Here is a 22051-nt window from a genome sequence, read left to right as displayed (position 1 = left end):
AGGCAGAAAGCCAAGAACCCAGGACAGCCAAGGCTGTAGTTCCAGCTTGGGTCTGAAGGTGTGAGAACCAGAACTGATCATGTAGGTCTGTGTCTGAAAGGCCTGCAGGCATGAGACCCAGGAAGAACAGATGTTTCCATTCCAGTCCAAAAGCCAGAAAACCCAGTGTCCCAGTTCAGAAGAATTCTCTCTTTCTTAAAGGAGGGTCGGACATTTTATTCCGTTCAGGTCTTCAACTGATTGGATGGGGCCCACCAGTCTGAGAAATCTGCTTTACTCAGTATACCAATCTGTGTTAATCTCATCCAGAAACACCCTTATAGGAGCACTCAGAATACTGTTTGCATGTCTTGGCACACTTGGCATAGATGACTTGGCGCACAGAATTAACCACCATGCCGTGCTTCGTCTCTTCCGCTTTTGTGGCTGTTGTCTTTCCTTGACTTGTAGCTGCCTCGCTCCAGTCTCTCCTCCTTGGTCACATGACCGCTTCCTCTTCTCTTTCTTCTCTGTGTGTCTATCTTACAAGGATACATGTAATTGCATTTAGGGCCCATCCAGATAATCCAGGATAAATGCTTCCTTCCCAGATCTTTAGCTCAGTTACCTATTTTGCCATTGAAGGTAATAATTGCTCTTCTGACATATAGGGTTCCAGAGGTTAGGATTTGGGCATATCTTTTGAGGGGTTCACCATTCAATCAACCACAGTAGTGTTTGGGCAAGGTCAACTTTGTGGATGTTGAAATGAGTAAGAATTATGGCAGTAATATTGAACTCCAATAGAGAGGGATATTTAGGGTTTTGGTGACATGAAACTCACGTCATGATCACATGAAATTCAAAAGTAGGGTTTTAAGGAAAAGGGGAGAAAATCTGAGAATAGCTGTCAGGTTCTAGGAGGACATCTCCCCCTCGCCCCCGCTGGAGATCCAGCTGTTTGAAGGATGTGAGAGAAAAAACGGCTGCCACTTGAATAGCTGCAGAGGAAGCCAAGCCTTCAGGGAAAGCCAGGTTTCCTAGTAGAGCAAGAAGCTGAAAGTAAGACTCAGAGGAGAGGCTCCTCAGACAGAGAAGGGGTTTTGCTGATGGTAGACTTGCAGACGAGTTGAAGGATTTGAGAGTGGACGGTTAGTAGGAGACGGGGTCTTGTGAGGCTGTGCAGAACCTTATGAAATCAAAGTCCAAGTGGGGGACTCGAGTCTCTTACGAAACAGGTGTAACCTGTGATAAAAGTTGTACTGAAATTAGCCCGTCTCCTAGGCAGATAATGGTGCTGCTGATGAGAGTATTGTTGGGAGAGGGTCTTGCCAGGAGCACGTAGACCTCTGGGTTCCCATCTTTTTTTCTTTTTTTTTTCTTATGCAATTTTTAAAAATTTATTTGTTTTTAATTGAAGGATAATTGTTTTACAGTATTGTGTTGGTTTCTGCCAAACATCAGTTTGATCAGTCATAGGTACATATTGGTCCCCTCCCTTTTGAACCTTCCTTCCTCCCACCTCCCTCCCCATTCCACCTCTGTTGGTTGTTACAGAGCCCCACTTTGAGTTTCCTGAGTCATACAGCAAATTCCCATTGGTGCTCTATTTCGCATGTGGTTATGCATGTTCTGTGTTAATAATCTCCGTGCATCCCACCCTCTGCTTCCTCCCCGCCATTCATAAGTCTGTTCTCTGTGTCTGTGTCTCCATTGCTGCCTTGCAGGTAATTTCATCAGTACCATCTTTCTAGATTCCATATATGTGCGTTAGTTTACAATATTTGGTTTTCTCTTTCTGACTTATTTCACTCTGTATAATAGGCTCAGATTCATCCACCTCATTGGAACTGATTCAAATGCATTCCTTTTATGGCTGAGTAATATTCCACTGTGTATATGTACCACAGCTACTTTATCCATTCATCTGTCGATGGACATTCAGGTTGCTTCCATGTTCTAGCTATTGCAAATAGTGCTACAGTGAACATTGGGGTGCATGTGTCTTGTTCAATTTTGGTTTCCTCAGGGTATATGCCTAGGAGTGGAATTGGTGGGTCACATGGTACAGCAAAAGCAGTTCCAAGAGGCAGGTTTATAGCAGTTCAGTCCTACATCAAGAAACAGGAAAGACACTGACTAGACAACCTAACTTTACACCTAAAACAACTGGAAAAAGAAGAACAAAAAAACCCCAGAGTTAGCGGAAAGAAGGAAATGATAAAGCTCAGAGTGGAAATAAATGAAAAAGAAATGAAAGAAACAATAGTAAAAATTAATAAAACTGAAAGCTGGTTCTTTGAGAAGGTAAACAGAATTGACAAACCTTTAAGTAAAAGGTAAAAAAGAGTAAAAAAGGAAAAAAGAAAAGAATCAGATCAACAAAATTAGAACTGAAAAAGGAGAGGTTACAGCAGACGATGGAGAAATGCAAAGTATCATAAGAGACTATTATGGGTTCCTGGCCTTATTCCCTTTCATGGTGGTGTGAAGATCTGGGGAGATGTGACCTGAAGTTCTCTTGATGGCAGCTACACTGGCTGCTTCATTGACCAAGGGCTTCCTTCTGAAATTATGAATTTCTTGGGCCCTCCAAGAGGTAAAAGGAATAGGCTAGAGGTATCCTGACAGCATGTATCAGCAATTTCAGTGGGTTCAGTGGGGTGTTTTACATATTGCTCTCCGTAGCATCTGAACATTGCCCCAGTCTACTCTGATATTTGGATGCACTATATCCTTAAACCCATTTACAGCTGCAGAAGTGCTGAGTTTGAAAGCAGAACACTTGAAATGGACCCAGGTGTTTAAAAAGATGGACACTTATTCAAAAAAGTATTGGTGTGTAGTTTATGAAATAAGTCTTTTTTTTCAACTAGCCTGATTATTTTTAGAACAGAAATGACAGGGAGGTTTTCCATTGCAAAGAAATGTATGACTTAACCGAAACCAAGCAGTTCTTCAAGCGAGCGGTTTCCTCTGGCAGTCATCTCACCCGCAGCCCTTTCTCCAGCGTTAGATCTCTTTTGATTCTTACAAGTGGCCACCAGAGCCGAACTGAGGAATGTGTATCCTGCTTCCATGTGTAGAGAGAATTAGAGGAATCTGTAGGACACAACAGGGTGAATTGTTGGTCTGTTTCTGCATTAACTCAGATCTATCAGTGATGATTGCCAGTGTGTCTAATACATTCTGAGATCTGTAGATACAGATTTCTGGTAGAACTGTTTCTCTAAATACACATTATACATGTGTATTGTATATTTATCACCTTTTATTTCTGCTTAATGACTACAAAATGTCCAATTATGAAACTGATTATCTACAATAAACCCATATTTTCATGGGTTGCACCATGAAAAGGAACCCATATTCTGTGCAGCAGTCTCTCCTGAGCTGCTTTTCTTTTTTTTTTTAAATTGAAGTATAGTTGATTTACAGTATTATGTTTGTTTCAGTTGCACAACACAGTGATTCAGTGATCTGTCTTTTCTTCTCTTGCTGCGACCTCTGAATGTTTTCACATAGTTCCGGGTTTTAGATGGCCCTCCCCATCCACCCTCCAGCACTTACAGATTTTTGCGGTTCTGAATTCCAGCCCAGGCTTCCAGGTTAAGACTCCTGTAGTCAGTGCTCCTGTAGACATTTCTATCTTGAAGTCTCACAAGCTTTTCTGTCAATACATGGTTCTAATAATTTTTTCAGTCAATTTTCTTTTTAAAAAATTTTTACTTATTTATTTTTGGCTGTGCTGGTCTTCGTTCCTGCCCGGGCTTTTCTCTAGTTGTGATGGGCAGGGGCTGCTCTCTAGTGGCGGTGCATGGGCTTCTCATTGCAACAGCTTCTCTTGTTGCAGAGCGTAGGCTCTTGGGTGTGCGGGCTTCAGAAGTTGCTGCATGTGGGCTTAGTAGTTTAAGCCCCTGGGCTCTAGAGCGCCGGCTCAGTAGTTATAGCACACGGGCTTAGTTACTCTGCAGCATGTGGAATCTTCCCTGACCAGGGATCAAACTCGTGTCTCTTGCATTGGCAGGCAAATTCTCTACCGCTGAGCCACCAGGGAAACCCCAGTCAATTTTCTTAGACTTCTAAGTAGCTAACTATATTGCCTATGGGAAACAGTAACATAATCATTTCCCAATAGTTATACCTTTATTTTTTTAACCTTTATTTTGGCAAGAACTTCTGGATCAGCACTTCCCAAAATTGCCTGAAAAGAATCAGCTGGGCAGCTTGTTTTAAATATACAGAGTACTAGGTCTCTGCCCTTGGGAGTTTTAACTTAGTAATACTCTTGCCTGGAAAATCCCATGGATGGAGGACCCTGGTAGGCTGTGGTCCATGGGTCGCTAAGAGTCGGATACGACTGAGCAACTTCACTTTCCCTTTTCACTTTCCTGCATTGGAGAAGGAAATGGCAACCCACTCCAGTGTTCTTGCCCGGAGAATCCCAGGGACGGGGGAGCCTGATGGGCTGCCGTCTATGGGGTAGCACAGAGTTGGACACGACTGAAGCAACTTAGCAGCAGCAGCAGCAGCAGGTCTGGGTTGAGGCAGAGGAATCTGTTTTATTTTTAAATAAATACCATAGGAATTTTTAAATCTTCAGATAATGTTGGGAAACACCATTTCAGAGCTAATATTTTAATAGTGGTGATAGACTTTGGTTCTCGGCTATGGAGCATCTGTATCACGTGTGATGGTAATTGACTTCTGGTTCTGTTCCTGCCTTCACCTATGGCATGGTCTGTGACAGCTGTTGGAGATTTTGTCTGCCCAGGTGTCAGTGGGCGGTCTCAGTCAGGCAAAGAACTTTCTGCCCTGATAATTATTCCATAAGCATTTCTAGTACCTGTTCTGCTTCAGGCTGCAGAAAGTGCTGCCATACGAAGAAGCACACAGTGGGTCCTATTGGTTTTCTGACCTTCATGCCTTCTCTAACCTCCACCCTCCCTTTCACGGGACTCTGGATGCCTGTGAAACTTTTTCCTTAGTACACTTGTGTGCTCTGCTCCTTTTTTGTCTTAGCTGACTAGACCCTTTGTTTGCCCAAACCTGAAGTATTGGTCATAGTTCTTCCTCATCCTACCCTGACATGCAGTCTGTTACTGCATGTGAGTCAGAGAACTGTCTGTTCCGTACATGCTAGAAGCAGCGTCCAAATCAGAGATGATTTATAACACACTGGGGGTTTATCTTATGTTAATGGAGTAATGGTCTGAAAGCGTCTATAGTTGTGTCTCTGGACTGGAACTGTTAGCTATAGCTGGGGTTTTTAGCTGTAGCTCATAGATAGCACTGTGACAGTACTGAACTATTTCCGATTCTTGTCCTACCATATTTTCTTACTTTTATATCTTTGAATCTGTTGTTCTAGCTACGTTTGCCTCCTCTCTTCCTCTTCCTCCTCAATTTCCCTTGCCAGCTTCTGTTCAGCCTCTGAGATTCAGCTCAGCCATTGCCTCTTTTCCTGAACCCCAAGTTGATTTATGTGTCTTTTCTTGCTCTGCTGTGGCATACAGAATAGAAGGCACTTGTGCTATTGTAATTAACTGTTCACTTGTCTGTATATTCTGTTAGCCTGTAAGTCCTTAGTGTGTTGCTAGCCTGTATACCCCAAGCATTTGTTAAAGAATTTTATAAAGTTGGCATCTCCCACTTATTCCAGTTTTTAAACTACTTTTGATCATGAGAATGTTCATTTTGTCTTCCTTGACTTGCAAAAAGTGTGAGAGATTGATAATGTCCAATTTTGGCAAGAATGTGGAGGAGAAGACTTGGTACAAGTGTGAACTGATGCAACATTTGAAAGATAAAGTTTTAAATGCATATAACCCTTGACCCAGCAATTCTCCGTATAGGAATTCTCCCACAAAGACTCTTGCACCAGGTATATCAGGGTTTAGGTATAAAGAGATGACCAAAATATCCAACAGTACTGAAATGGTGAAATTTATTATGGTATATATATATGTGTGTGTGTGATGATATATATATATATATATAACTATAGCTATGGAATTCTGTGTAGCAGTCAAAATAACTGAACTAGATCTGTATGTTCAGATATGGAAAGAGGTCCATAATATATATTCATTTTCATCCTTCCTCAGAAATAACCTCTGCTTTGAATTTAGTGCTTAACACTTCCGTTCATATTTTTGTATTTTTATTACACGTGTGTGTGACCATTAAAACATATGGCACTATTTCTCATATTTTTTATTTTTTATTGAAGGATAATTGCTTTAGAGAATTTTGTTGTTTTCTGTCAAACCTCAACATGAATCAGCCATAGATATAAATATATCCCCTCCCTTTTGAACCTCCTTCCCATCTCCCGCCCCTTCCCACCCCTCTAGATTGATACAGAGCCCCTGTTTGAGTTTCCTGAGCCATACAGCAAATTCCCGTTGGCTATCTATTTTACATATGGTATTGTTAAGTTTCCATGGTACTCTCTCCATACATCTCACCCTCTCCTCCCCTCTCCCCATGTCCATAAGTCTATTCTCTATGTCTGTTTCTCCACTGCTGCCCTGTAAATAAATTCTTCAGTACCATTTTTCTAGATTCTGTGTATTGACTTCATCAGAATAGCATCATCCTGTAGCTTCTTTTGTTCACCTACATTGTTTATAAAATGATCTCCATACTGATATGGTTATTTTCAATGCCATATAAAATTCAGTTCTGTTAATATACCACATTTAATTTATTCTCTTATTGCCTGACATTCAACTTTTCCAAACAAAGCTTTAGTAGATTTTCTGGTACAGGTCATCTCATGCAGCCCAGAGAGTTTTTCTATGGTATAATTTTAATAGTGGGATTCCTGAGTCCAGAAGAGTGTTATAACTTATTTATGCTTAACGTAGCAATTTGTTGGTTCTTCAAGGGTGCCCCTCCCAACCCCAGGGTTGATATGTATGGAACCATAAATACTATATTGGCCGTTGTGGTGCACATAGGAATGTCAGTCTGTTATGTTGAATGCCAACAAATCTGTATAATTTTTTTTTTCCTGAAAAAGAAACTGTTTGCTACTCAAGCCAAGTTCTCCTTTTCTTTACACAACTCCAACCTCAGCTCTTATTGAGCCAGTTGAAATAGCAGTGGTTCCTTTTTTATGGGTCAAGAGGTTATAATTTATAAGCATGTTTCAGAAGCCATATGTGAACTAATTACTTTTTATTCTACCTAGATATAGTCTCATAAGTGAGAAACAAGGGCAGGATAGTATTGCTATTCAGGATAGGAGTAGCATCTAGGGTGTTCTTGCTTGGAAATAGTTGATATGAGCAGCTGAGAGAGGCTCAGAGCAAGTGACAGAGTGACTCTGGTAGTATAACCCGGTGATACAGGTGTCTCAGGCAGATGTAGTGTACGTAGGACCTTGGGTTGGAGAGGCAGAGGTGCTTGATGAATTCTTGGAGAACAGGGATCCTGTGTTCATAAGACTAGCTACAAAGCTTTTCCATGAGGTTGGCACCTTCTGTGCCTTCCTTCACTTTCACTGGAAACAAGTCCTGCTTCTCCCTTTCAAGTAAGCATGAGCACAGATAGGATAGTTGGTCTCAACAAGGAGCCTTGACTACAAAGATGAGCACTTCATTAAAAATCACCAGAAACATCTATGCAAAGGAGATCACAGAAGCGTTTATTTTGGACATAGAATTCATAGAACAAGTGGGACTAGATTTTAAAATTGTGTAGTTGAACTCTTGGAGAGATGTGAACAGTTTTTAAAAAATTAACTATTTTTGACTGTATTGGGTCTTTGTTGCTAGAGCAGCAGGCTTTTTCTAGTTGTGGTGAGCAGGGGTACTTGGCACCCTAGCTGTGGTACTTGGGCTTCTCAGAGTGCTGGCTGCTCTTGTTAAGGAGCATGAGCTCTAGGTGTGTAGGATTCAGTAGCTGTAGCATATTGTTACAGCTCTCAGGCTTAGTTGCCCTGCAACATGTGGGATCTTCCTAGACCAGGGATCGAACCTGTGTCCCCTGCCTCAACCACTGGGCCACCAGAGAAGTTCCAAGCTATTTTATCTACCAAAAATAACAAAGTATTGATTCTGGAATTTTAAAGTTTGATTGTCAAAATAAGAAATTCATTAAGTGGGCTGATCATCAGTGTCTATAACTTAAGAGAAGATTTGTGAGCTGGGTACTAGAGCAGAAAATTGTTCTTAAACACATGATGGAAGGACAGAGTAATAAGAAAAAAAAAAAAAAGACATGGAGGATAGATTGAGAAGTGCCATCTAATAACAGTTCCAGAAGGAGGCTAAAGAGAATGCATAGAAGTTATATTTAAAGAAGTAAGAAACCCAATTTCAAGGTGGTTGACCAAACACGTTTTCCCACTTACCCTCTGTACCAAGCCCATAGAAATGATAAAAAATTAAGTTTAATAAATTATCTTTAGAGATTGAAAAGAAATGTTCCTGACCTGAAGCCATAAAACATTTTTAAGTGAAGGGGTGTATGTAAAGGAGAAGTTGCAGAAACGAACTGCTTAACAGTGCCTGTTTGAGGTCATCACTACTACTTAGACCCTGAAGCTCTCTGCTGATTTTGTCAGAAAAGATTCAACATGAGGCCCCCAGCAAGGAGGCTACTATTGGCTAAGATGGCAAGTGAACAGTCCCATGGGAGATGTTTACATGATCATGAAAACCCAGAGGGAGCTTAGCACAGTGAAATATAAACAGCAGACCTTACACCCTGTGGGTTAGAACAGTCAGAAAGAAACTTTAAAAATAGGTCAGTCTAATTTCCTTAGAGGACCAAGGATAGACTTATGAAACTATAAATAATAACGAAAATGAAGAATACAGTTGTTGAACAAACTCACTAGACGGGCTGCAGAGCAAACTGGATAGAGCTAAAGAACAGATTATTGAACTGAACGATCAGGGCAAGAAATTCTCCCGGAACCCAGCTTCAAGAGATAAGAGTATATAGACAGCATATATGTTTTTGTTTGTTTTTATATCCATTCAGCCAGTCTGTCTTTTAATTGGAGAGTTTAATCCATTTATATTTAAAGTAATTATTGATATATATGTTCCTGTTGGCATTTTCTTAATTGTTTTTGGTTTGTTTTTGTAGGTCTTTTCCTTTTCTTATGTTTCCAGCCTATAGAAGTCATTTTAGCATTTGTTGTAAAGCTTGTTTGGTGATGCTAAATTTTCTTAACTTTTCTTTGTAAAGTTTTTGATGTCTCCATCAATTTTGAATTTTGAGACCCTGCTGGGTAGAGTAATCTTGGCTGTAGACTTTTTCCCTTTCAGTACTTTAAATACATCCTGCCATTCCCTATGGCCTGCAGAGTTGAAAGGTCTGCTGTTGACTGTATGGGGTTTCACTTGTATGTTACTTGTTGATTTTCCTTTGCTGCTTTCAGTATTTTTTTCTTTGTGTTTAATTTTTGTCAGTTTGATTAATATGTGTCTCAATGTGGTTCTTGAGTTTATTGTGTATAGGACTCTCTGCATTTCTTGGACTTGATTGACTATTTCCTTTCCCATTTTAGGGACGTTTTCAACTATAATCTTTTCAAAAATTTTCTGATTCTCTTTTCAAATGCTGGTACATTTAATATTGTCCCAGAGGTCTCTAAGACTGTCCTCAATTCTTTTCATTCTTTTTTCTTTATTCTGCTGTTTAGCAATTATTTCTGCCATTGTATCTTCCAGTTCACTTGTCTGTTCTTCTACCTCAGTTATTCTGCTACTGATTCCTTCTAGAGTATTGTAAATTTCAGTAATCGCATTAGTTGTCATTGTTTGTTTGTTATTTCTTTTAGGTCCTTCTTAAATATGTTAGAAATGGTTCTTGCATTTTTCTCCATTTTATTTTCAAGATTTTGGCCATCTTTACCATCATTACTCTAAATTCTTTTAAAGGTAGTTTGCCTGTTTTCTCTTGTGGTCTTGTGGGTTTTTACCTTGTTCCTTCATTTGTACAATATTTCTCTGTCTTTCCATTTTATCTTACTGTGTTTGAGGTCTCCTTTCCCCAGGCTGTAGGGTCTTAGTTCCTTTTGTTCTTGGTCTCTGCCCTCTGTGGTGATGTTAGTCCAGTGGTTTGTGTAGGCTTCGTGTTGGGAGGGACTTGTGCCTGCATTCTGGTGGGAGGAGGTGAGCTTTTCTCTTCTCTGATGGGCAGGATTGTGTGGGGTGGTAGGTACTAGGGTGTCTGTGGGAAACCTGTCTGCTGGTAATCGGGTTTGTGTTCTTGTCTTGCTGGTTGTTTGGGTGAGGCGTCTTGCCCTGGGTGGTGCTGACAGTTGGGTGATGGTGTGTCTTGGATACAGGTAGAGGCCTTCGTGGGAGTTCTCACTAATTACTATTCCCTAGGATCAGGAGTTCTCCGGCAGTCTAGTGTCCTGGACTCGGTGCTTCCTCAGATTCTCAGGCCTGATCTATGATCAGGGAACCAAGATCCCACAAGCCATTTATCAAGGGAATAAAGAGGATTAAAACTAACAAATAAAAAACAAAAAACTAGGAAAAAAAAAAGAACCCTAAACAAATGGCAAATGCAGTAGCAGGTGGATAGTAACAAAAGCAAAGGAACATAGACACACACACAAACAAAACCAAAACAATCCAAAGAAGAGCACAGAGAGAGACCTGGTGGACAAAGGAAATAAGAAATAATACCAACCAGTGAAGAACAACACTAACTGAAACATGAAACAGAACACAAGACCAAAGCAGAGAGCCAGTTGAGGAATAAAGCAAAGGAAAGAAAACACGCCAACATGGTGGGGGGAAAAGAAAAACAACAGAAATGCAGAGTTAAATAGAAGTATTTTGAAAGATTTAAATATATTAAAGAATAACTATGCCAAGAAAAGAACAATAAGAAAAACAAAAAAAGGAAAGGGGGGAAAAAAGGGAAAAAAAAGGCAAATCCCACAAAATTGCAAAAAGTCAATGTAGAGGTAGACATATATAGAGAAAATACTAATAAAAAGTGTGATTAAGAAAAAAGTTCTCAAAATCTTAAAGTGCATGCTCCTCAACAAGAGAAGCCACGCCACAGCTACATAAAGAACCACACACAGCAACGAAGACTCAACACAACCAAAAATAAAGAAGGAAAGAAAATTTAAAAAGAAAATGTAAAGAATCCAGGTTCTTCCCTGACAGTCCAGTGGTAGACTCTGCACTTCCAATGCAGGGAGCCTGGAAGGACTGATGCTGAAGCTGAAGCTCCAATACCTTGGCACCTGATGCGAAGAACTGACTCATTGGAAAAGACCCTGATGCTGGGAAAGATTGAAGGTGGGAGGAGATGAGGACAACAGAGGATGAGATGATTGGATGGCATCACTGGCTCAATGGACATGAGTTTGAGTAAACTCCAGGAGCTGCTGATGGACAGGAAGGCCTGGCGTGCTGCAGTCCATGGTGTCGCAAAGAGTCAGACACGACTGAGCGACTGAACTGAACTGAACTGGATTCCATCCCTAGTTGGGGAACTAAGAGTCCACATAGTGCATGAAGTGGAAAAAAAAAAAAAAAGAATCCAAATGTATTAGATTAATCACTGGTTTTAAGAAATAACAGCAGAATGTCTTCAAGGGGCTGAGGAAATCAATTTGAACTTTAAATTGTATTCTTATCCAAACTATCTTTCAACAGCATGGATACTATAATAACGTTTTTCAGAATATAAGGACTTTGAAAGCCCTTTGCTAAAAGAGCTGTTTAAAGATACATTGCAGAAAGAAAATAAATGAACCAAGAAGGGAGTAATGGGATTTAAGAGAGAAAAAAAAAAGAAGCAGAGAAATCAGAAAAACAGTGCTGAATGTAGATAAATATTGGTTGTAAGATATATGATGATTTTTAGTAAGTTGTGACTTAAATCAACAAAAATAGCAACTTGGAATTTGTGGTTAAGGAGAGCAAAAAGGAAATTAGAAGCTAACTATAGCCTTCTATCCCCACTGAAAAATATGCATACAGGATGAAAAATAATAACAAAACTGAAATGCAGAATTCAACTTGAAGAAAAGTCAGAGAAATTCTTGGCTATCAAAAATTAAATTCCAAATTGTGGTATCCCCAGGATTTATCAGATTGGATACTGAAGTTAGGCCAGTGGTTGGGGTTATTAGTGCCTCTGAGGTATAGAAAATCTACCTGGGGTCTACTCAAGGTGAGTAGAACTGGTACTTTTGTAAAGTTTAAAATTTTGGAAGGGCTGCCTCCTTGTGAAAGAGGGGCTCAAAGTACTCCTCTGGCCCAGAAAGAGTACAAAAATTCCCCTACAAAAAACAGTCCCCACTAAAGGTGAGCTCATTTTCAAATATTGCAAACTCTATTATAAAGCGATCTACTGTGAAGGAGAGTCAGCTAGCACAACATATAGTACCTTTAGGTGCCAAGGACTTTAGAACATTGTACATTTTAAACATTCAGGGAGAAAGTTTAGGAATAGTGACATTTGAAAAAGGAATAAGTCTATGACAAAGGAACAAACTGAACTTCTAGAAATAAAAAATAATAAGGGTAGACTCAGTGGAGGGGTTAAATAGCAAATTAAAGACAGCTACAGCAAAAATTAGGAAATGGAAAATAAGTCTGAGGAAATTAACCAGGATAGAGAATACCGAACACAGATACTGAGAAATGAAAATGTGAAAGTCCATTGAAGAATTTGAAGGATAGAGTGAAAGATCAACCTAGAATTCCATACCTAGCAAGTCTGTTTAAGAGCAAAGAAAGAATATATATTTTCAGAAAAATTCTCAGTGGGTTTGCCACCAATAGACTGTTGCTAAGGAAACTAACAAAAGATATGCTTTGGGGGAAAAATGAATTGAAGCAATAAGAAAGAAATGGTACACGGCAGAGTTAGTAAATGTGAGTAAATTTAAATAAGCACTGTGTGTAAAATAATAATGACTAATAATTTTATTGGTCTGAAAATAAGATGCAGCTGAAGTACTAATCAACCATGCTATGAATATAGTTGAGGCATGGTTAGAATGAAAGGATTTTAAGTTACAAGATGAGAGTACAGATACTGACTAAGGTTGTGTAAAATGTTCATGTTCAATTGCTTAGAGGAGGTCTCTGACTTCTCTGAAGAGGCTTCTGTTTCTGCCTGAATCCCCACCAGTGGTGGGTCAGGATGATGTATTCAGAGTAATTTGAAGTGAACGGACAGGAATGGCCTCCAAGACATCAATCCTGAACTTTTTCATTAGGCTGAAGTGCTCCCAAGTGTCAGGGTCTGTAGTCAAGTACCCTGAGGTGAAGACTGTGCTGTGCAAGAAATTAGCTTGAGGCTGGTTGAGAGTATAGTCATCTGAGCTCAAAAAAATTTCAGAATATCTTAGTGCCTGGTCCACAGTTATCTATACCCTTGCAGCTGCCCTCAGTTGGAGGTGTCCCCACCCCTACTCAGCCAAGTGCCCCCTTCATGATCCCCAGTGTAGTACTTGCATCTCCAGTCTGTTTCTGACTTTTTGCAAGGAAGTCTCACTGCCCCGGGTGATCTCTCTGATCCCTTGTATGTTCTCTTAAGTTTACTTGGCAGAGGGCTGTGTTGTACTGTGAAAAAATTAAGACAGGCCTATTTATATGAACTATAGTTTCTGTACTTATGATATTGAGACTGTTAATATCTAATTCATAAAACATTGGGAAGGTTAAATGAGCCTCTGAATGTGTGCAAAGCCCCTCTTAGATAACATGACACTAAATTCTCATTAAACATTACGTCCTTTCAGACAAAGAAAAAAAGCAACCACCAGAAGAGTCTGCTCAGAGAGTATATAATTGCCCAAAAGAGGAAAACAAAATGAGAAAGATAAAGCCTAAAAAGTAGTTAAGGAAAAAATAAAAGGAAGAAACTAAAATAATAACAAGCTATAGAAACAAATCCAAATATATTAGTAATCGGTGAACTAACTAAAATTTTCAGATAAAAAGCAACGATTGTCAAGTGGATAGTTTTAAAAAATTTGGCTGTATGCTATTTATAAGAAACAGCAAAAATATAAAAAATATATACACAAAGTTGAAAGTTAAGGATAAAAAAAGCAGAAAATTAACACTGCTATATGTTATATATGAAAGTTGTTAAGAGAGTAACTGCTATACATTCACATTACAAGGAAAAAAACATTTTCTTTTATTTTGTATCTATATGAGGTGATAAATGTTCACTAAACTCATTGTGATAATCAATTCATGATGTATGTAAGTCAAATCATTATACTCTGCATCTTAAAGTTATACAGTGCTATATGTCTATATATCTAAGATATGTCTATATATCTTACTAAGGTAAGAAAGAAGGAAAAAAAAGACATACCAAGCTAAGAACTCACCAAAGAAACATGGTGAAACTTTATTAACCTCAGAAAATAGATTTCAGGGCAAAATAGATCTCATAGATTTCATTTCATGAGAGATTAAAATGCTGTATTTTATGTTGTGTATGTTTTATTACAGTAAAAAAAATCTTCACCAGAGGTAAAGTTTACAAAAGATAAACAGATGAAATCAATAGCTATATATATATACAACAGAATGAATATGCAACTGCTAAACAATCTTGCTTTCTAAAACTGAGTCAAGATAGAATAAAAACTGTAAATATTAGTATAATCATTAAAGAATTTGAATTAGTAGCTTAAAATATTTATATAAAAGAAACAACCAGGCCTGAACAACTTTACCTAATTTTCAACTTTAAAAGAAAGGAATTCAAAGAAAGGAATTCAGTGTTATAAAAATTTCCCAAAGTCTAGGAAAAAAAAAATGAGCCTTCTGATTTCATTTTTAAGGCTAGAATTACCTTGGTACCAAAATGTTATGAGGACAAAAAAGGAAAATTACAGGCTGTCCTAATGAACGCAAATGAAAGCCTAAGCAAAATAGGAAACTTAGCTCTGTAGTGTATCCAAAAGATCATGACCACTCTTGTTTTATTCCAACATGCAAAGATGGGCTTCCCAGGTGGCTCAGTGGCAAAGAATCTGCCTGCCAAGAAAGAGATGTGGGTTCAGTCCCTGCACTGGGAAGATCCCCTGGAGCAGGAAGTGGCAGGAAATGGCAACTCACTGCAGAGGAGACTGGCAGGCTGCAGCCCATAGGGTCTCAAAAGAGATGACTGAGCAAGTAAACAACAAGAGATAGATTATTATAACTTAATCGTATTCATAGACTGATGGGTTAAATCTGTATAATCAATAAGTAGTTATTAAGATCCCATATTCATTAATAATTTAAACATTTACACACATTGTACCTTAGTAATTTAGGGGCAGAAGAATTCCCTTAACCTAATATAGTATATTTATAAAAACATAGTATCCATTGCATTTACTGATGAAATACCAAGAGTATTTGTTTTAAGATTGAAAAAAACAAGGAGGCTTGCTATTACTTTTATTCAACATTTTCTTAGAGGTCCTAAGCAGCCTAGAAAACAAGGAAAACAGATAAAAGGCATTTTAATTGAAAGGAAACAAGTTACTGATATTTAATGGTGACTGTCAATACAGAAAGACTGAAAGAATCTCCAAATAAATCATTAGAATAGAGCAGGGACAATAAAAGTAAAAATAGATAAATCAGACTACATCAGAATTAAAAACTCCTGTGTATCAGAGGATACATCAACATAGTAAAAAGGGAAACTATAGTAAGGGAGGAGATATTTGCATATGATATATTTGATAAGGGGCTCATATCCAGATTATATAAAGAACTCCTATAACTTAAGAACAAAAAATAGAGCAAACAACCCATTAAAAAATGGGCAAAGTAACTGAATAGATATTTCTCCAAAGATGATTTATAAATGACCAGTATACTTAACACTGTTTAACTGTATATTTAAAAATGGTCAAGATGGTAAATTTTATGTATGTTTTACCAAATTTTTAAAAAATAGAGCAAGATTGCTATATGCAAAAATCTTTCTGTAACTGGAAATAAATAACAGATAACATACATCCTTTGTGAGCAAAAATCTATAACTTTATTGGAAGAAATTTTAAAAGGCTTATGGGTGTTTGCTGGCGATCCAGTGATTAGGACTCTGTTCTCATTGCTGAGGGCCCAGGTTCAATCCCTGGTTGGGGAACTAAGATAACACAAGCCGTTCACAGAAAGGAATGGTCAGTATGTGAGGATGTCAGTTTTCCCCAGAAATGTCTATATATTCAATCAGTTTCCATCAGAATCCCAGCAGGGTTTTTTGTGTGTATGTGTGTGGTAAATGACTGATGGTAAAATTTAAGTGGAAGTGTGAAGGGTCAAGAAAAATGAAGACTCTCCTAATGAGGAATGAAAGTTTGAGGCACTGGTACTACATGAAAAGATAAGTGGAAGCCGTAACTGCTAAATTATCTTGAGACTGGTATAGGTTCAGAAATAGAGTGTCTGTCTTCTAAGAGAAGAATGGGTTGTTTATTAAATGATCCTGAGGCAATTGATTATCCATATTGGATTATTTCCTTATACAGATAAAAATATCAGTTCTAAGAAGATTCAAATCTAAAAATGAAAGATAAAAACTATAAAATAATGAAGACACTTGGCAGGATACCTTTATGACCTCAGGGAGGGGCATATTTCATAAAATACAAAGGCGCAAAGTATGAAAGAAAAATTAATAAATCGGGGCTGCTGTATATTTTAAGATGACCAATCATCAAAAACAACAGAATGAAAAAGAAAGACCTTAGCATGAAAGTTGTAAGATATACCTTCTGTAAGGTTAAAATGCAAAATATATAAAAAACTCTTAGAAATCAGTAAGAGAGAGACTCTTACAAATCAGTAAGTGAAACACTAGGAACAAGCATTTCACAGACGAAGAACCACAGCGGCTCATAAACACGGGAAAAGATGCCCAGTCTTTCTAGCAATAAGGAATTGCGAATTAAAACCACAATAACATTTATCACCTACCAGATTGGTGAATGTTAGAATGTCTAACTGTAACAAGGGTTGACATTAATGTAGAGAGAATCTCTTACACAGCTGATGGGAGAGGAAATTAGTGTAACCACTTTATAAAAGCAAGTTGGCAGTGCCAAGTAAAATTGAATGTGTATAACTTATGACCCAATAATTCTTAGGAATAACTCTTAGGAAATTCTTTTACATGGTCACCAGGAGACATGGACAAGAAAGTTTTATAGCAGCATTTTGACGGAGAGGGAAAAAAATGAAACAACCCAAATGTTCATCAGTGCTGGAATGGCTGTATAGATTATGATATAATTGAGCAAAGAAGTACAATCGAACAGTTAAAAAAGAGAGTGAATTACAGATCAATTGTAACATAATTTTTGAGTAAAAGAAATTGCATAAAAATATATATGTAAGCCTATATAAGTTTTTAAGCATGTATTAAATAAATCACGCATTTTTTATAATACACAATTGCTGGAATAGTAAAATCAAGCAAACAGTACAGAATCCAGGATATTGATGACCAAGAAAGGAGCAGGTGTGGTGGGAATGGGCTGTCTTAGATGAGGGCTTACAGCCAGGCTTGGTGTAAGTGATGGTAATGGTCTGTTTCTCAGACTGTAAGATAGGGGGTAGATGGGTATTTCACATTTTAGAGCATACACAGTCATTGTATATGGTTTTGATGTATTTTTAAAAAATGTAACCAGTAACATTTTTAAGAGATGATGGGAAATGTTTTGAAATTAGGTAAAGTGGATTCAGGTATTGAAAATGCACAAAGATTGAAAAGCATCACCTAGGAGTGTTTGGAGGAGATTTAATTTTCTAGGTTAAGGCCTCCCCCTATATCAGTGTTAGGGTTCAACTGAGAGGAAAGGTATAAAAAACTGTCAGAACTTCTCGGGCCTGGAGCTTAAATGAAGTGTGGGGGTCACCAGTCCCTACACTGGGATTGCTTTTCCTCCTCCCTCACTCCCTGTACTTCTGTAAATATTTAGTGACTGACTGCCAAGTCCTGGGCATTGTACTAGGGGCCAAGTAGTCAGAAGAGGTAATGCCTCTGTCTTGGCAATTATAGTAATGGTAGTTTTCAAACTTTTTTATTTCTCTAAGTTTTCAAACTTTTGCTCACAGGCTTTGTAAATCTTGGTTTCCTAATCAGACTCCACAGTGAAATCACTTCATGGCCATATTATAATTCACTGTTTAAGATATTTTTAAGGAAGTCATTTGCTTACCTTAATTTACAATTTAATTGAAAGTGTTGGCCTTCCCAGGTGGTACAGTGGTGAAGAATCCACTTGCCAATGCAGGAGACACCTGAGATATGAGTTCAATCCCTGGGTTGGGAAGATCCCCTGGAGTAGGAAATGGCAACCTACTCTAGTATTCTTGCCTGGAGAATCTCATGGACAGAGGAGCCTGGCAGGCTGCAGTCCATGGGGTCGCAAAGAGGCGGACACGACCGAGCAACTGAGCGCACACACCCACCATCTCCCGGAGTTTGCTCAAATTCATGTCCATTGAATTGGTGATGCCATCCAACTATATTCTCTGTCTCCCCCTTCTCCTTCTGCCCTCAATCTTTCCCGGCATCAAGGTCTTTTCTGATGAGTTGGCTCTTCACATCAGGTAACCAAAGTATTGGAGTTTCAGCTTCAGCATCAGTCTTTCCAATGAATATCCAGGGTTGATTTCCTTTAGGGTTGACTGATTTGATCTCCATGCTGTCCAAGGGACTCTTAAGAGTCTTCTCCAGCACCACAGTTTGAAAGCGTTTGGTGCTTAGTCTTTATGGTCCAGCTCTCACATCCATACATGGCTATTGGAAAAACCATAGCTTTGACTAAACAGACCTTTGTTGACAGTGATATCTTTGCTTTTTAATATGTATATATATATATATATATATATATATTTCCAGTCTTTTTCTCCTTCCCATACACATCAAGGATCTCTTGATGTACTCTGGAATTGGCTTTGCTGTATTGATTTAATCTTTCTATCTATATTTTTGAGACTTGAACTGGGATCTAACCTTAAACCTTGACTTGGAGCAGTGTTTTTGAAAGCACAACAAGCATGCTGCTAGAGAATATTAAGTGGTGGGAAGGGAAACATTTTTCATTTTAACAGTCTTATTTTAATGTTTATTGTAAAATAGACACATGAAACCTGTGATTTCATGGCTGATATTACTCAGGGTGCAACTAACATAGTCTATGTGATATCCCATCTCACGTAGAGTGCATGAATTAATGGCCCAGGGTGTTCTCAGATGTAGCAAAAAAATCACAGAATAAATCCATGGATTACAGGCGTAGTGTTTAGTTGTAAAGGTGAGTTAAGATATCTCTGGTGTCTTCTGATGGTACCCTACTCATATCATAACTTAAAAAAAAATTAAGCTTCTGTGGTTTAGTCAGGAAAAAGCAATCTAGAAAATTCATCTAAGCAAATAATTTATTCAAATTAACATCTTCTGTTGTAGGTCGGGTTCTGGAAATACACAGATAAATAAAACGTAGATCCTACCCTTCAAAAGCACTAGCCTAACAGATAGGCAAGTACAGTGTAGTATTGGAAGAGTGCAACAGTGGAAATGTGTACTTGTCAAGTGGGTAACTTGGAAGAGTGGGCTCTGACTTAGGGTGCAGTGAGCGAGGTCTTCAGAGAGAAAGGAAGACTTGCAAACAAGCAGTCTTGAGAAATGAGCGGAAAATTTACAACAAGATAGATTGGGAAAGGGAGATCTCAGGAAGGCGCAGGCCAAGGCACAGATTAACGAGCAGCTTGTTCATGCTGATGTGGGGTAAAAGGTGAGGACAGAGAGTGGAGCCAGATATGAAAGTGCCTGTGTGGGAATAGGGTGGCGAGTCTTGATATCTTAGTTTATAAATGACTGTTAGCCTTCGAAAGGTTTCAAGCAGAAGACTACATGATGTCTGGGGCAGTGTAACAGATGGAGCAGAAAAGGGGAAGTCAGGATACGTATAGCTACTTACTGGGCAGAGAGAGCAGTTGTGGGGTAGTTCAGAATTTCTGCTTGGTTTAACTTCATATAATTTTCAGGAAATTTGATTACATATAGATTTTCCCCCCAGAATTTAATGTGTTCAAGGAGGCTCAAGGAGTCTCTTATAAACAAGGTATTAAGTAACTTTCCCTATATATTCTTAAAGGTAAATAGATTTTGGCTTATTTTATGTTAAAATACCGGCTCCCAAGGTGACTCAGCAGAAAAGAATCAGGAAGATCCCCTGGAGGAGGGCATGGCAATACCCACTCTAGTATTCTTGCGTGGAGAATCCCATGGACAGAGGAGCCTGACGGGCTACAGTCCATGGGGTTGCAAAGAGTCAGACACGACTGAAGCGACATAGCACACACGCATGCGTGTAAAAATACACGCAGGCTGGGAATTCCCTGGTAGTCTGTGGTTCAGGACTCTTGCACTTTCACTGCCAAGGGCAGTTTGATCCTTGTTCAGGAAACTAAGATCCTGCAGGCTGTACAGTGTGGCTAAATAAATAAATAAAAATAATGCAGGCGGGCTATTAAATTAAGTGGAGATGTGCTACTGATGAAACACAGCTGCAAACAAATTCTGTTCTCCAGTTAAAGTGGCGCATACGGTGACACACTGCAGAGGCAGAAGAATGAACTAGTATCCTGCCAGGAAAATCTCAGACGACAATGTTAGTTAAAGGGAATTGAGTGGACAATAAAGTAAGTTTATAAAGAGCTTCCTTTAAATGTGGGTTTCGTATTCTACATACCTTAGTCGTGGCACATTGTTTACTCTTGTTTGTATTTACTATCACACCTTAGGCCTGCTAGTCTTCGGATTGGCTGTGTATTGCTCTGCCTTCCCAAGAAATGTATTAGCATGCCAACTTATTTCTGTACCTTCGGCATGTCATGATTTAGAGTCACGGATCTGATGCTGATTGCACTCAACTTGTGTCTGTATCCACGGCCAGCCCCTTAACACCAAATATTCTGTTTCACGTTCATTTGCAGGGTAATCTCTTAGTATCTCTGGGGATGTGGGTTGGTCAGTTAACTTGCTAACATTCAAGAGTTATGAGCTCAGCATTCCCATAACCTTTTAGTATTTTAGCCCAGCAAAAATTTCTGACTCTGACCAGGGAATTAACTAGAGCATCTTACCAGAATAATCCAGAAGCAACAAAAGAGGCAGTTCCTGCAAAGGGCACATAGACATATTCAAAAGGAACATTGACACTAACAGGGTAGTGTGACTGCGTAGTGGAAATGAGGGAGTCAGAAACGAAGGGCCACAAATGACCTTGGAACAGCTGTAGATTCCTTTCTGCAAGGCTCTCTAGCGTTCACCATAATGCAGATTAGCATGTATTTGAAAAGATATTTTCAACAGCTCTTGTCATTAAGTTAACATTCTTTCTCGTTCTTTTGAAAATTCAATTCCTATTTCCTTATTTTCTGCTTTGACACAGAAATCCCCTGCAAAGAAGCTGAGCCATGCAATTAGTAAATCCTTGGGGTGTGTACCCACCAGAGAACCCCCGCATCCTGTTTTTCCTGAGCAACCAGAGAAACCACTTGACCTTGCAAATATAGTGTAAGTATATACCTGGAGCAAGATGTGCATTGTACTGAAATGGATACCTTGCTGAATTCTTTTGGCTCAGAACTGACTACAGCTAACATGAATGTTTAACCTTGTGTTTTTTACTTTACTTTTGGGGATCTTAATACTTCAGGCTTTCAGCACCTTAAATCACCATAATATCTACATGGAAACCTAGCTCCTGAGCCCTGAAGCCTAAGTAATATAGGAATCTCCATCAGAAAATTAACAGATTACGAGCAATTATTATACTGGGTTTAACAAGGGCGCCTTTTGTTATTTGTGTTCTTTTCAGCAGTAGGGATCTTTTCTCTATAACAATTAATGACCACTGAGATTTTAAAGTTAATTTAGACACCATGAAAATGAAAATCAACCTCCTTGTTCTTCTCGTATTGAGAGAAAATTAGAAAACACAGACTGTACAGGGACCAGTTTCATGGAAGACCATTTTTCCATGGGACGAGGTGGAGGGTGGGGTGGGCATGGTTTTGAAATGATTCAT

General features: G+C 38.7%; 1 protein-coding gene across 12 annotated transcripts in view; it reads left to right on the top strand.

Moving 5' to 3' along the window:
* Positions 1–22051, top strand: part of DTNB (dystrobrevin beta) — a 241145-nt gene that overhangs the window by 100650 nt on the left and 118444 nt on the right. For all 12 annotated transcript variants that reach the window (XM_069582811.1, XM_069582806.1, XM_069582810.1 and 9 more), the window contains exon 9: positions 21413–21537. In XM_069582811.1, the coding sequence (XP_069438912.1) occupies positions 21413–21537 (125 nt within the window). The remainder of the gene's footprint in view (positions 1–21412; positions 21538–22051) is intronic.

This window comes from Ovis canadensis, chromosome 3, assembly GCF_042477335.2.
Source record: "Ovis canadensis isolate MfBH-ARS-UI-01 breed Bighorn chromosome 3, ARS-UI_OviCan_v2, whole genome shotgun sequence".
Classification (NCBI taxonomy): domain Eukaryota; kingdom Metazoa; phylum Chordata; class Mammalia; order Artiodactyla; family Bovidae; genus Ovis; species Ovis canadensis.
This window is presented reverse-complemented; position numbering and strand designations above follow the sequence as displayed.